We start from the raw sequence: 14,453 nt of genomic DNA, 5'->3' as shown, positions 1-14,453 counted from the left end.
CATTTTTTATTTAAATTTCCGCAATAGTAAACTACATTTTGAAAGAATAATAGAGTGCACTGATTAAAAACCATATAGATGAGGAAAATTTAACTTTTATGGAATATTTTGAAAAATAAGTTATTTAAAATTATAAGAAATACAAAACATTTGAAAAGTAACTAGACAATTTATACGAAAAATTGCAACAATTTGCGAGATGGCAGCAACACAAAGTTGTCAAATGCGATTGAGGTGGTTCGGAATACGTATAAATATGCATATAAATGCGCAGACTCCTGGATAAAGCCTTCTTAGGCAAAAGTTTTTCACTGAATGACAGTCTCAGGGAAAGTCGGCAAAAAGCTTTTCGTTTCCGCACTTCATCAAACGCCACCGCTAAATCTTGTTAGTCAGTATTGAATACGATTTTCAAGGAAGCAGAACATTTTTAAAATTTCGGTCTAAATCTAACGCGTCGTGTTCTCCCAGATCGCTAAGAACATAAAAATACATACGTATATATTTGTATGTGCATTTAAAAAAATACATTTACCATATTGTCATTCCAAGAGATACTGACAAAAGTTCAGAGACATCCAATTGATTGCCAAATCCTTAAAAACATTGATTTTTAGTGTACACGCATAGCGTATGTATTAAATATAGCGTATGTATTAAATAAATTGATAAAATAAGTTTATATACACACATGTATTTATGTGTATACTCACTTACACATATATTTATATAAATATCTATAACAGCGTATTTTCTCCTGATACAATTCTGGGTCAACACACATTCAAAAATATACACAAGCGTAAAAATTTTCAATCATAGTATTTTCTGTGCATATACGTACATATAACCAAACTATGTATATGTTTTGACACATAAATTGACCAACGTTGAAATTTAGTTAATATAATAAAATAAAAAGTTAATAGGCATATTATCACGCCGCGCCCCACTGTTTAAAGGACAACGTTTGCATGTATCCTCCTATGTACTTATATATGTATGTATACACTCGCCTATAAAATATATATATATGTGTAATAAAAGCATGTACAGATATGCATATTTATATATGTTATAAAACCACTGATATATACGGATTGCAAATTACTTTAACTTCTTTATTTGTTTTATTGACGATAAAATAAATGTTTAATAAATCTCTTAATTTACAGATTTTATAATTTTTAAAAACTTGACTATTTGCAACAAGTTTTACCTAAGCCCCTGAAAGATCCTTATTGAACGGGGAGGGGCGTCTACGCTAAATAAAAAAGCTCCAGTAATGGAACCTGCAAAGGATACATACGTACTTGCCTAGTGCAGCGCTCCAGATAAATTCTCTTAATATGGTTTTTGTTTTTAAAAGAAACTAACATTAATGAAAACACCTGTCGCTGTTAGTGAATTTACAGAACGCTGTAAAACTCAGTGCTTAAAATCATTTAATCAAATAGGAACCATTTAATAATGTTCAGATAATAAGAGCTACATATATGTGTATATAGATACATACATATGTATAAAGCTTATAAAAAAGGCGTTATAAGTTCGGTACGCCGCTAACAAAAACATAAAGCTACTAAAATGTTGTTTAAAAACGAGTTATTTATGATGAACGTCTTAAATATGTACATCCTAATCAAAATTCAAGTAAATACAGTTTTTAAAAGCCTTTTTATTTTATAACTTTTTGACTTTTGCAATTAAATTAAAACTTTTTTTTTAAGTCAAAACCAAAAACTTGGTCACGCCCTTCTTGCTAATATACGTTAATTGGAAATTAATATATACAATATATAAATATAGTTTAATCTGTTTGGCAATAAAGCGTAAGTGAACGTCCGGCTTATTATTATTGCATGCCTAAGACATTCTTAAAAATAAAAAAATTACTAAAACATTTTTCTAAACCAATTCCCACCGACACTCCTGTGAAAAAAAAGGGTATGTATGTACATACATACATATGTACATATATATATCATTATAAGCATTAGTTATTGAAAAATAGACTTAATTATGTTAATAGAGACAAGTTTTAGTTGTATTGAAAAACTATCGACTATGGATTTCTGTAGAACACTTGGGAAAATTTCAATACTTTATATACCACTTTTGCTAGTTAAACGTGTAAACCATCCTAAATTTCCGTCAGTTTCGAGATTTATAAATGGTAAGAATCATCGACTTGCATATGTATCGTCAATATATGTACACGTTGGAACCTTATCCCACTTTTTACGTTCTTCAGTTTTCGGAAACATGGATATGTACATACATATGTACATAAGTATATAAATATTTGATAATACATCGATGAATGATGAAGAAAGTAATAAATGGCAATGACACCCGTATATCGCAATTTTATTATCACCCATATTCATTAAAATCAGTCTAATAATAGTTAATATTTTAAATATACATTTACATATATTTTATAATGGCGTAAGTTTTTTCGAGAGTTGCTCAAAACGCCGCTACGAGTGTGGTAAAGAGTATTGGTAAAGTATGTGACCAAGTCGGAATAAAATTACATATACAAAAACTGAAGTGTATTCCATACTTTTTGTATTAGGTTTAATGCCACACACTTCTGCATTTATGGAAGAAAATTAGTCCACAAGTGTAGACTCTTGGAAGATAAACTTAAGAACAGGGGAACCGCGGCAAAGGACATAAAGGTCCAATTTTTGCTTATAACCTGGGATAGAATGGTTTGCAGCTGTTTTTGTCTAATGTGTTCCAACTAGGAAGATAATATGCATGGTAAATTGCAGAACAATAATGGTTAAGTTGATGAATTAATTATCGATTTCATACCAAAGCCCACCGAAGAATAACCTAAAGTCATACATATATAATTACATACATAAAATCATTGGCATATTCTGATTCAGAAAATGATTAAAGTCGTGTTTCGGGAAATGTGAAAATCAATGTAAAAATATAGTTGTAGTTTAGCGACTTTGAGGAATCTTCTCGATAACTCGTTTAAAATTATTTATGTATATGTATATGTGGGCTAAATAATATTCTGCTTTTATTGTAAATCCCAATAGTAATGAAGTTAAATTACCTTGTTGAATATTTCTAGAAAAAAAACCTTAGAACTCCCAAGAAGGCATTTCTGCAAACTTGTTGAATATTTTTAGTCGCAATAGATTTTCTTAAGTGTGCCATCGCGATGGCTGCACCAGCAGCCTGTACGCGTTTTTCGGACAACTACGATATCAAAGAAGAGCTGGGAAAGTAAGTTTAACAGAAATCAATAATTAAGATGTTTAAAAAATGTTTATTCATGATATTTTAGAGGGGCATTCTCAATAGTAAAAAGATGTGTCCAAAAGTCTACTGGATTTGAATTTGCAGCAAAAATTATAAATACAAAAAAATTAACGGCCAGAGGTAAGAAGCGAATTGCCATGTAATGTACATAGTTTCTGCATAGCAATACTAGTCTACATATGCACAAAGTCTTACAGTATTTGTTAGTAATAACTTGACTGTCATTCATTAATATTGCTTATAACACAACTATTTCCATATACACCTAAAAACATACCTACATATTTTATTTCTTTCAAGACTTTCAAAAACTGGAACGTGAAGCAAGGATCTGCAGAAAATTACACCATCCCAACATAGGTATGTTATGTGCACTGCATTAATATAATGTTTGTACACATATTGCTTTCTATAAAATTGAATAAAGATTATAGGTCTTGTCGAAAATATCGTATGATATCAATATGTATTTGAAGATATATTTTAGCAAGCAAATGTTATTTAATCGGTAAGGTATCGTGCCAACTTAGATTATAATAGATCGAGTTCTGGCGGCTCGAGTCAATGTTTTTAGAAAACCATAAATAAAGTGTATAAAATATATTATATTATACATATACATATAAATATATATATATATATATATATATATATATATATATATATATATATAATAAATAAAATTAGACACATAGTTTTTATAAAGTGTATAAAATATATTATACATATTTTATATATATAATATATTATATTTTATACACTTTATAAAAACTGTGTCTAATTTTATTCTTTAAATTGATAAATATGACGTTTTCGTTGCATTTTGTCGGAATGGGTCCCTGCGGTAATAATACCGCATAATAATAATAATAATATTTGTTTTATGATGTTTTTTTCCTAGAATTTTTTTTGCTGTACTTTGTATGTTCGTATAGACGATGAGATCTCAGGAACAATAAGAGATCAAAGATGGGATATATGCTTGCCGAAAATGTTTTTTTAGCATCCAGCCACGAACCACAAAAAATGTATTAACATATTTTGATTATAAGCCGTTGCGTAGGCAATGAAGTCCGTTTAAAACATGCTTCTTATCGTTTTAAAACAGAGCGCAACTAAAACTTAAGCCTTTAATTTCTGTTAGCATGGGGGATACAGATATCTTATAGTTGGGACATCTAAGTATAGCGTTTACACATGTTTTTTTAATGCAACGTTAGGCCTACAATCAATGTTTCCTCTCAAAATATTATTAAAAACAAAAATTAAAAATTATTAATTGTGACTTTTGTATTATTTCAGTACGATTGCATGACAGTATACAGGAGGAAAACTATCACTACCTTGTTTTTGACCTGTAAGCAACAATCTGCATAGTACAACCTTACAAAATTTTCCTGTTGTCTATTCTAAACATTGTTTTAAATATGAATTTCTAACAAACGTGTTTTATACATTTTGCAATGACTTGACTATCGTTTATTGAGATTCATACTTCATCCTTTTCCCTTTGTTCATTCATACATGCGTATGTATGAATATGATTTGTTTCCCGAAATAAAAACACTATATTATAATAAAGATGTTCCTACCGTTATTGTTCCTCAAATTATAAGAAAAATCTAAATTATGACAACCATTCAACACAATTTGAATATGCATACATACATTTGCAGTGTAACTGGTGGTGAACTTTTCGAAGATATTGTTGCACGCGAATTTTATTCAGAGGCTGATGCATCACATTGTATTCAACAAATATTGGAATCGGTCAATCACTGTCACCAAAATGGTGTGGTGCATCGAGATCTGAAACCAGAGAATTTACTATTAGCTAGTAAGGCAAAGGGTGCAGCAGTGAAACTCGCTGACTTTGGTCTAGCCATTGAAGTTCAAGGCGATCATCAGGCTTGGTTCGGATTTGCCGGGACTCCAGGATATCTGTCGCCAGAGGTATTAAAAAAGGAACCCTATGGAAAATCGGTAGATATATGGGCATGTGGTAAGCAATTATAATTTGTATATTTGTATATACATGTTATAAAAATACACAAATCAGTAACTAAATAATTTTTTCACAGGTGTTATTCTTTATATTCTTCTGGTCGGCTATCCGCCATTTTGGGACGAAGATCAGCACCGACTGTACTCCCAGATTAAAGCAGGGGCTTATGATGTACGGAATCTAAAATAGTTTGTTTCTTTTAATATACTTAAAATGCTTTTTATTTAAGTATCCGTCTCCAGAATGGGATACAGTCACCCCAGAAGCAAAAAATCTTATCAATCAAATGCTCACGGTAAATCCTAATAAAAGAATAACCGCAGCCGAGGCTTTAAAGCACCCTTGGATTTGTGTAAGTAGAGATAATATTAATAAAATATATTAATTTTACTTAGCTCTACAAAATTTTTGTTACAGCAACGAGAGCGTGTTGCTTCCGTTGTACATCGCCAAGAAACCGTCGACTGTCTCAAGAAATTTAATGCACGTCGTAAGCTAAAGGGAGCCATACTTACAACAATGTTAGCAACTAGAAACTTTTCAAGTGAGTAATTTGCACAAGCAAACTTTATATTATCACCATTACATACATACAAAATCCAAATTTTTTTGGTTAAAAGAGTTCAATCAAGACGAAAAAATTAAATGATCTTCTTCATATGATATAAATCATGATCAACAATATTTTTAAAGCCGTACTGCTAAATGTCGTCTTTAAAATGTGTGCGCAGTTATGCAAACAATAAGAAAGTTTAGAATTTCTATAATATTATTTATCAGTAAAAAATCCTCTTTTCAAAAGAAACAAAAAGAAACACTACTATTAAAACGCGACTATAAGATATCCTTTACTGTTTTACACAATTTTAAAATATTCATTTCACTAGCGGAAATAGACAAAGCGCCATCTTTTGTCAAAAAAGCATGTTTACTAACTAATGTTCATGTGACGCCGTATAACCTACATTTTTTCATAAATAGCGAAATAATGTTTGAAATATCTTTGGTAAATCGACAGATATTGACAAAAATAATGTATACAAGGTCAAACGAACCCGAGATTTTCGTTCACTTTAGACTTCGCTTTTGATCCTGATCAAGAATATATACTGTTACATACTTTTCAACGAATCTAATATAGCTTTTTACTCTACGACGGATATCGTTCTGCAATCATGTTTTCTTTCTCAAAACTCAAGAGACCACTCCGGGGCCATGCGAACAATACACTTTTGGCTTTACCATAAAGCAACTATTTGGCATGTTTCGAGAATTTGAAAAAAAAATTTGGATTAAGTGTATTTTATCGGGAGGGGATTCCTTTGAAGGCGATAAAATTTATTTTGAAGAATGAATTTGTTATTAATTGAATTGAATTTTTTTTTAAACAAATAACCCTATTTTTCCCCATATATTATTATGTATATCTTATATATATTTATTTTTAAAAGTTTAAAGTTATTTTAACGAAAATGTAATTGCGTTTTTTTAGGCAGAAGTATGATTACCAAAAAAGGTGACGGATCTCAGGTCAAGGAATCAACTGATTCTTCTAGCACTACTCTTGAAGATGATGATATTAAAGGTAAATTTTAAATATAAATATAGGCTTCGCATTCATTAATAGTTATCTGGAAATTTAATTAAGTATGTATGGGCTACAATAAAAAGATAGAGCTTTAACCAAGACATAATAGGAAGTAGACCTAATTTATACAATTATAATATTGCAACATATTTCATACTCATGTTCATAAAACTCAAAAAACTGGTTGTAGACTAAATTTCAATATAGATTTCTTAAATTTAATTTATATTACTATGTATATACAATTATTATTTTTGCTACTTTGGGAAGTAGGTACTTGGGCGTTAATAGATAATTTTACATAGTACATGTACCGTGAGCCAAAGTGAAATTTTATTATTCTTTTTTTAGCAATCAGAGTCCCGTATGCCTTTTGCCTAAAAGCTTTGTTTTGTCATTTGTCTACCCTCTTTTATTGACTGCATGTTCTTTGCAAAGTCTCATTCAATTCACATATTTACTTTAATATATTTACATACATGTCGACGTATGTATGTTGTAAATATATTTAAAATATTTTGTAATTTATGTAGGTATCAGTCTGCAGACGAAAGCTTTAATTACGATGAAAGAAAGAAAGTCGATTAAGCAAATTTTAATAAAATAATAATAATCTAACGACGCCAACCCATAATACACAATAAAATATGTTTCCACAAGTTTTTTCAATATTTTTCATTTTTGCGACTCTAGTTTTTTGCATTATTTTATCTTTAAATTAGCACTCCTTTCTGAAAGTAATAGCACTGTTCAAAACTTTTTTCTAAGATATTGGCATTAAACGAGAATTTTTTAGAAACAATTTTACAAAATACTTTACTCTTGTTATTAAACCAGTTCTGACCAATTTGCGGATTAGTAACAATTATAAAGTAATTATCGACAAAAAATTCAATTTATATAACGATTTTTAAAAATTAAAATTAATAAAATTTTCTTTTAATAAGCTATTGACTAAAAGTTAGTACTCGCCCAAATTATCCCAACGAAATAATCTCAAGAATTCAGACTGCTTATTTTCGTCATGTTATTTTGGCTTTACCAGGCTTTGGAAAAGTGCTTATAATATAAATCCCCGGCTTATGTTCTTTTTTTGTAAATCTTAGAGAATCTAATATAATATATTTTTTCAACTTTAACTCAGTGTATTTTGGAAAATAATCATCCAAACATTAAAAAATTGCAGTAAGGGAAATATTGGTACAATCGCATTTTCAACTATAAATTTTTTGTAAATTTATTTTGTTTTTCCTAGAAGATAAAAAAGGAGTCGTTGATCGCAGTACCACAGTCATATCAAAAGAGCCAGAAGGTAAATGTTAACCTAATATTTTTTTGTAATACACAATCTTTTTGTTTTCTCATTTTAATAAAAATCACCAATTATGCACAGCGCTATGTAAACACAACACAATACACAAAGTAATTCACCGAAGAATAAATTAGCATAGGTTACATTTCATTTCATTATTTCTGTAGTACTAATTCATTTTGCCAGCGATTTATTAAAATGGAAACTTTAAACGTTTGCCATTTGTGACAGCTAACAAACAAAAAACTAGTTTATATTCCCAAAAGTCTTATTTCGGTCTTTATTTCAGCTTTGAACCTTCTGCATTTGGAGTAAATGCTTTAACAACAAAAAATTATAATAAAATTGTTTTAGTTCCAATTAATTTAGCAATTAAGGTTTACCGGTCGTGAAATATTTTGGGATAAATATAAGGCACGTTAAGATCACATAAGTGTGTTCGTAAAACTCTTGTTTAAACTAAACATGACAGAGTTAAGAGTAGAGAAGATAAAAAGTAAAAAAAAAATAAAAAGAAATTTTTTAAATCACTAACATGATCATTTTAATCATTTTTTGAAACTACATTTTATGCAAAATAACTTTCCAAGGGTTAAGCTAGTTTCCGTCGTTGACAACCATTTGTCATTCGTTCAATTAAAATTTAAAAAAAATTTTAAATAAGAATTTTATTTAGATTGTCAATTTTTTTAAAGTTGGGAAATTGAATGCGTGTAAGTCAGAACGCCCGTTTCCACTACCAAAAGTCACATATATTTTCATGTAGGAAAAGTCCTCATCATAGAATTCAATCTGATAATTTTACCAAAACTGAAAAAATTACGGAAATAACCGAAAAAAGGTACGAGTCTTCAAATTTTTAAGAAACTTGCCTTATACTGCGAACCTCTCCACTAAAAACCCTGTTCTCGGTACATACTCATAATCAGAAATAGCTATACCCAATACCTTCCCTCTATCATATAGATATTATTTATGAAAATCAGTAGCCGATTGAATGCTGAAATCTATAAGGAACTAAAACATTAACTATAAAACTGTGCTGTCCATAATGTAAATTTTTTGTTCGTAATTTTTAAGAACTTAAGGTTATAATGGCGAAACCAGGGGGCACTAGTAAAGTTGTACACGACGTTTTTGACAGATTACCAGGTATTTAATAGTCGCAGTACGGTTCTAAAGCGTTTGTCTTGTTTTAATTTAAACTTTTGTTTATGAAAGACTATGATAATATAAGGTCTACATTAAAACATTTGAAATATTTTATCAGACAAATTGCGATTGGACTTAAGCTGTTTAAAATTTGGGCGATATGTTAATAGGTATGTTTCCATTGTTGGCGAAATAAATTATTAAATAACAAACAAGCATCACAGTTTTTTAATAGTTGGTATAATTAGGAGCGCATTTAAGAAGTATTGGATTCCCTTTGTAAAATGTGTTTTTATATATATTTTTTTAATGTATTAAATTATTTTAATACATTTAACATCCGAGTATCTATTAGCAGGAAAACTAAAAAAAGTAAGTCTAAATGCAGAGAACTCTGTTAGACATTTATAAAATGACAGCCAAAACTGTTTCATTTAAGCATTTGCTTATTAAACATTCATATTCCTAATCGCTTAGGAATGATTTACACTAGTCTCATTAAAAACAACTTTTCTCCTGTAAACATTTTAACAAAAACACAATTTGTGTAAAACATTAAATTTATACAAAACACAATGTGCGTTTTAGATATAAGGATACTGTGTCCTGCAAAAACGTGCCATCAAAATACAGGAAACTCCCAGTGCTCGTCAGGTATGTATTTATACCAAACACAGTTTAGAGTTCCGCGTCAAAAATGACTATAAAGATAATATGCATACTTTTCGAGGGCTCAACTTATATTCGGTCTTCTATAGACAAGCAAAACCAATCATAGAAATATTTCATTTTCCTTAACAGAGAAAGAGGGTTTTTTACTTGGCTTTTTTTTTTACTTATTCAAAAAGCACTTCCAAGGGTATGAGTACACACTTAAAATTATGTTTTTGTAAATATGCTTGTATAAGTGCATGCTAACCATGTTTTAATTATAAGCAACGACCTTTATTATCAACCTTAATTGTTTTTTAAAAATAGTTTTTGAATCAAACCAATTGTACTGCGAAATGACGAAGCTTTCGTGAAAGTTTTTATTGTTCCCATTTTTATTTTATAAGGCAACACAACAACAAATATAAGTTTACAGGCTATTACACATTACTTATTCTGTTTTAACTTCAAGTAATAAAATCGTAGAATGTATCTTAGCAACACAAATATTTAATATTTAACTGCCTTAGAATTATTTAAAAAGGTTGTTGGTGTGATAAAGAAATGCATGGCAGTTTGCAGGATTTCGAAATTTGTGGGAAAGTTGTGAAATTCGAAATGGCTCACGGTCACTAAACGATATGTTCAAATACTTGAAAAGATGAAACCCCTTACAAGGACGTGGCATTTAATAATTCAGTTTCGTAATATAAAATTCACCTATAAAAAGATATAATAATAATGTAAATTATAATAATGTGTTTAGTACCTAACCACCATATCTGTAACTGCATTTAAGCTCTTAGCGCTCCCACAAATACGACATTCATATCGACTCAGCTGCTGATGCAGATTAAGTAACATTGGAATAATTTTATGCTGCCGGTCTGCCAATTGCTTTTGACCACTGACTAAAAGGATATAATTTTAAAACCTATTTTCTTTAAATTTAAATTTGGTCTTTAAAAAAATAAATTACCCGGAAAGACATGGCCCACACACGTAAAAAGTATCAGAAATTGACAGCAATTTCTTAAAAATTGAATGTATACAGAATAAATTTTCAAAATGGTTCGGGTTTACATAAGATGTTTGACATTTAAAATTTTTTTGTAATTATTTCGTGGACAAAAATTATTTTTAAGGGAAAAATTAGGTTGAAATAATGATTAATTGTACTATTTATTGGCAAATATATAACAACATTCTGCTGCTTTTTTAATATAGATATACGAAAAATATTCTAGCATAATCCGAAGGTCAAAGGGCCAGCTTTGAATATTGATAAAATTTACAAATACTAAGTTAAAACCATTATCTAAGAAATAAATTAACAAATTTATATTAACGGCAAGGCAGTTATTAAACACGCTGCAAAGCAAAGCATACTATAACTTTTGAAAAATCTTAAAATATAAGATTTTACAAATCGAGCCCTTAGGAAAAATAATTTTAAGTAAGTTTTATTTTACTTCCTGATAATTTTACTTGTTACACAAATAAATATTTTTAGTATTAGAAAAACAATTTTGAGACTATGTTGCTGTATTAAGGATAAAGATGAAACGAAATTCAAATTTACTTTTAATAAACATAAAGGTTTAAACATTAAATAAAGTTACTAAAAAATTTTATATCAACAAAGCAGCTAGACGACAAGAAATAATTAAGATAACTGAACAGTTGATTGAAGCGATTAACAGTGGTGACTTTGATGGATACACGTAAGTAAAAGTGAAAAAAATTAGGTTGCACACAAATATGTGATCTCAATGAAAAAAAAAAGTCTTAAAATTTAAAACCCATTATTAGTATCTTTACATTTATTTACTTTAATAAAGTGGTTAACAAAGTCTCTCCTTGTCGATAAAATACTGTTTTTTAACCACCAAGAGTCTGATTTGAAATTAAAACACAAAAATACTTTTTGTAATATTAAAAAGTTTTAAAATCGAAATCGAAATATAAATTGAGTTCTATTCTTTCAGAAAAATATGTGATCCTCATCTTACAGCCTTTGAGCCAGAAGCACTGGGAAACCTTGTTGAAGGAATTGATTTTCACAAATTTTATTTTGAAAATGGTAAATTTGATAACGATTTATTCGCAGCATAATGAATTAATAATTATTTATTTAGTTCTCGGCAAGAATTGCAAAGCTATAAACACAACTATATTAAATCCTCATGTGCACTTACTGGGTGAAGAAGCTGCTTGTATTGCCTACGTCAGACTTACCCAATACATTGATAAGTAAGTACAGGTGATAAAGTTATCCGATCAGCATCCACCAAACTGATTCTGTTCAATATGCAGGCAAGGACATGCACACACCCATCAGTCTGAGGAGACACGAGTTTGGCACAAACGCGATAGCAAATGGCAGAATGTTCACTTTCATCGAAGTGCATCTGCCAAAATAAGCGGAGCTACTACATTCGATTTTATACCACAAAAGTAAAGGACATTAGTTAATGGAATATGAACTGTCATTTTGCACATGTTAAAGAAAGTGCTATATTCATATTAGAGGGCGCAATAATATTTTGCGAATAAAGTTGTTAGTGCGAATTTTGTTATTTTAATTATTTAAATTAATGCGTTTTGTGTCCCATGTTTTCTATGTTAAAATATACAATACAATTTAAAAGCATATATCGCATTTCAGATATCCCACAGAAATATGGTCACTTTATAAACTTAAAGAGCAAAAAGCACTTATATGAAAATACAAAAATATTATTGGTGCATGGAGTTTTTGATGTAAATGTTGTGGTACCAATCATAGGATTGTACATTTTAATGATGCCAGGGGAAGAAGCTAGATTATCATTTACCTTTTATTGATATTTATCTTAAAATAAAATTAATAACTGTGTATCTATTGGAATACAAAATTCCAACTTTACTTAATCTTTGATAAATTATTGCAAACAATTTAAATGGCATGTATCACATAATCGGATACAAATAATCATTGGTTTTTGGTCCGCTTACTCTCGTTATTATAATATTGTAATACACACATATATACTTAAATGTGTGAATACAGGCGAATATAACTTACTCAAGTAAGCATTAACGATTTATTAAACTGTAAATCATTAGGTAATTACAATGTAGCATTTAAAATTTTGAAAAACTTAGTACATCAAAACCAATTAGAAATTAGCTAACTGAAACCAAAAATTAAAACAATATAATTGGAAGTATGCGATTTCTTTAAATTTGCGTAATAACTTATATTTTATGTATGTATATCCCCTTCGCTTTTATATCTGCTATACCTTATCAACACGTTTTCTAACTAAGCCATTTGGAGTGTTCGGGCAATATATATATATTTTTGTGTAAATATGTATACATTTATATATGTATATGTAAAACGCTGAAGTTTGTCTTGCGTAACATTTTTTGGTCTAAATTCTTCGATGTTTATCTATTATGTTATATTTTGCAATTTTTTAATATTTCCTGTTGCAGGGACATTTTTTGTCGCAATAGCTTTTCGATTTCTATGTCTAATTTTAAGATTTTAAGAATAAACTACATTTCTTAAGGATAAATAAAAATCTGTTTACCGAGAATTTTAAAAGTTATTGTAAGTTATGGAACTCTCTTTCTAACGTTCACATAAAAAGCTGGCAAGATTTGTGCAATATAAAAACACAACATGAAACATAATAATATAAGCCTATTACAATATTAAACAATCTTGTAATGCAATAATAAAAAAAAATAATCACATTATTCATCCGTTGCTGAAAGTCACAATTAATATATAACAATTCTCCTTACTTTCCTTTTTTAATTTAAATACAAAATATATAAGATTACTCACCTTTTCTACGGATATTTTTGTGTTTAATTGCATATCCGTTGTAACGAGCCTAAGTGCGAAGTATATTGTGGGTAATGAGACTGTTGCATCGATAAATTACTACATCTTTCCATTTCGCCACACGTTTATTTGTACCTAAAAGCTAAAAACAAGTATAGTAAACGTTTTGAAAAATATTTTAATATCGTTCCTTTTTTACTTTCTTACTTGAATTTCCCTTAGATTTAAATATTCACTCTGCTCGGGATGCATTTATGATTCTTTTTTATTGTACTGATAGTCAATTTAGGACTGGGACCTATTAACATAGTTTTCGAAATGTAAATGCCTTTGGCAAAATTCTTTTAAATTATATATCTTCTGTAATAATTTGTAATATTTTGGCTACGAAAACAAACTAAACAAAACCATGTTACATTAAAAACATAGCATTTTAGCTAAACGACTTTGGAGTATGAACTAGTTCATTATTATTTTCTCGAAAATATGAATTTGAAAAATAAAAAAATTAAGCAAGGATGTAAATTGGCCGTACAACTTTTTTCTTACTGGATGTCGCATATATTTTAAGATAAGCATAATGCAATTTTAAGTCCATAATGCAAAGTCCATA

The 14,453-nt window shown here is 29.1% G+C and overlaps 1 protein-coding gene across 15 annotated transcripts; it reads left to right on the top strand.

The window, feature by feature from the left end:
• Positions 1–372: 372 nt before the first annotated feature.
• On the top strand, positions 373–12,652 carry LOC108102349 (calcium/calmodulin-dependent protein kinase type II alpha chain). 15 transcript variants are annotated; one of them, XM_017207204.2, is made up of 16 exons: positions 374–631; positions 3,101–3,255; positions 3,317–3,411; positions 3,592–3,651; positions 4,594–4,648; positions 4,968–5,293; positions 5,373–5,467; positions 5,526–5,648; positions 5,714–5,840; positions 6,789–6,881; positions 8,143–8,196; positions 9,937–10,002; positions 11,648–11,723; positions 11,988–12,082; positions 12,138–12,252; positions 12,316–12,652. In XM_017207204.2, exons 2-16 carry the CDS (start codon positions 3,191–3,193, stop codon positions 12,458–12,460), a joined length of 1,590 nt encoding a protein of 529 aa, XP_017062693.1. In that variant the 5' UTR covers positions 374–631; positions 3,101–3,190; the 3' UTR covers positions 12,461–12,652. The 15 variants fall into 15 exon arrangements, with proteins under 15 accessions (XP_017062702.1, XP_017062693.1, XP_017062692.1 ...); XM_017207203.2 differs by having other exon boundaries at positions 11,645–11,723; XM_017207202.2 differs by having other exon boundaries at positions 375–631; positions 8,140–8,196.
• The last annotated feature ends 1,801 nt before the right edge of the window (positions 12,653–14,453 follow it).

This window comes from Drosophila eugracilis, unplaced genomic scaffold (assembly GCF_018153835.1).
Source record: "Drosophila eugracilis isolate 14026-0451.02 unplaced genomic scaffold, ASM1815383v1 contig_340, whole genome shotgun sequence".
Classification (NCBI taxonomy): domain Eukaryota; kingdom Metazoa; phylum Arthropoda; class Insecta; order Diptera; family Drosophilidae; genus Drosophila; species Drosophila eugracilis.
This window is presented reverse-complemented; position numbering and strand designations above follow the sequence as displayed.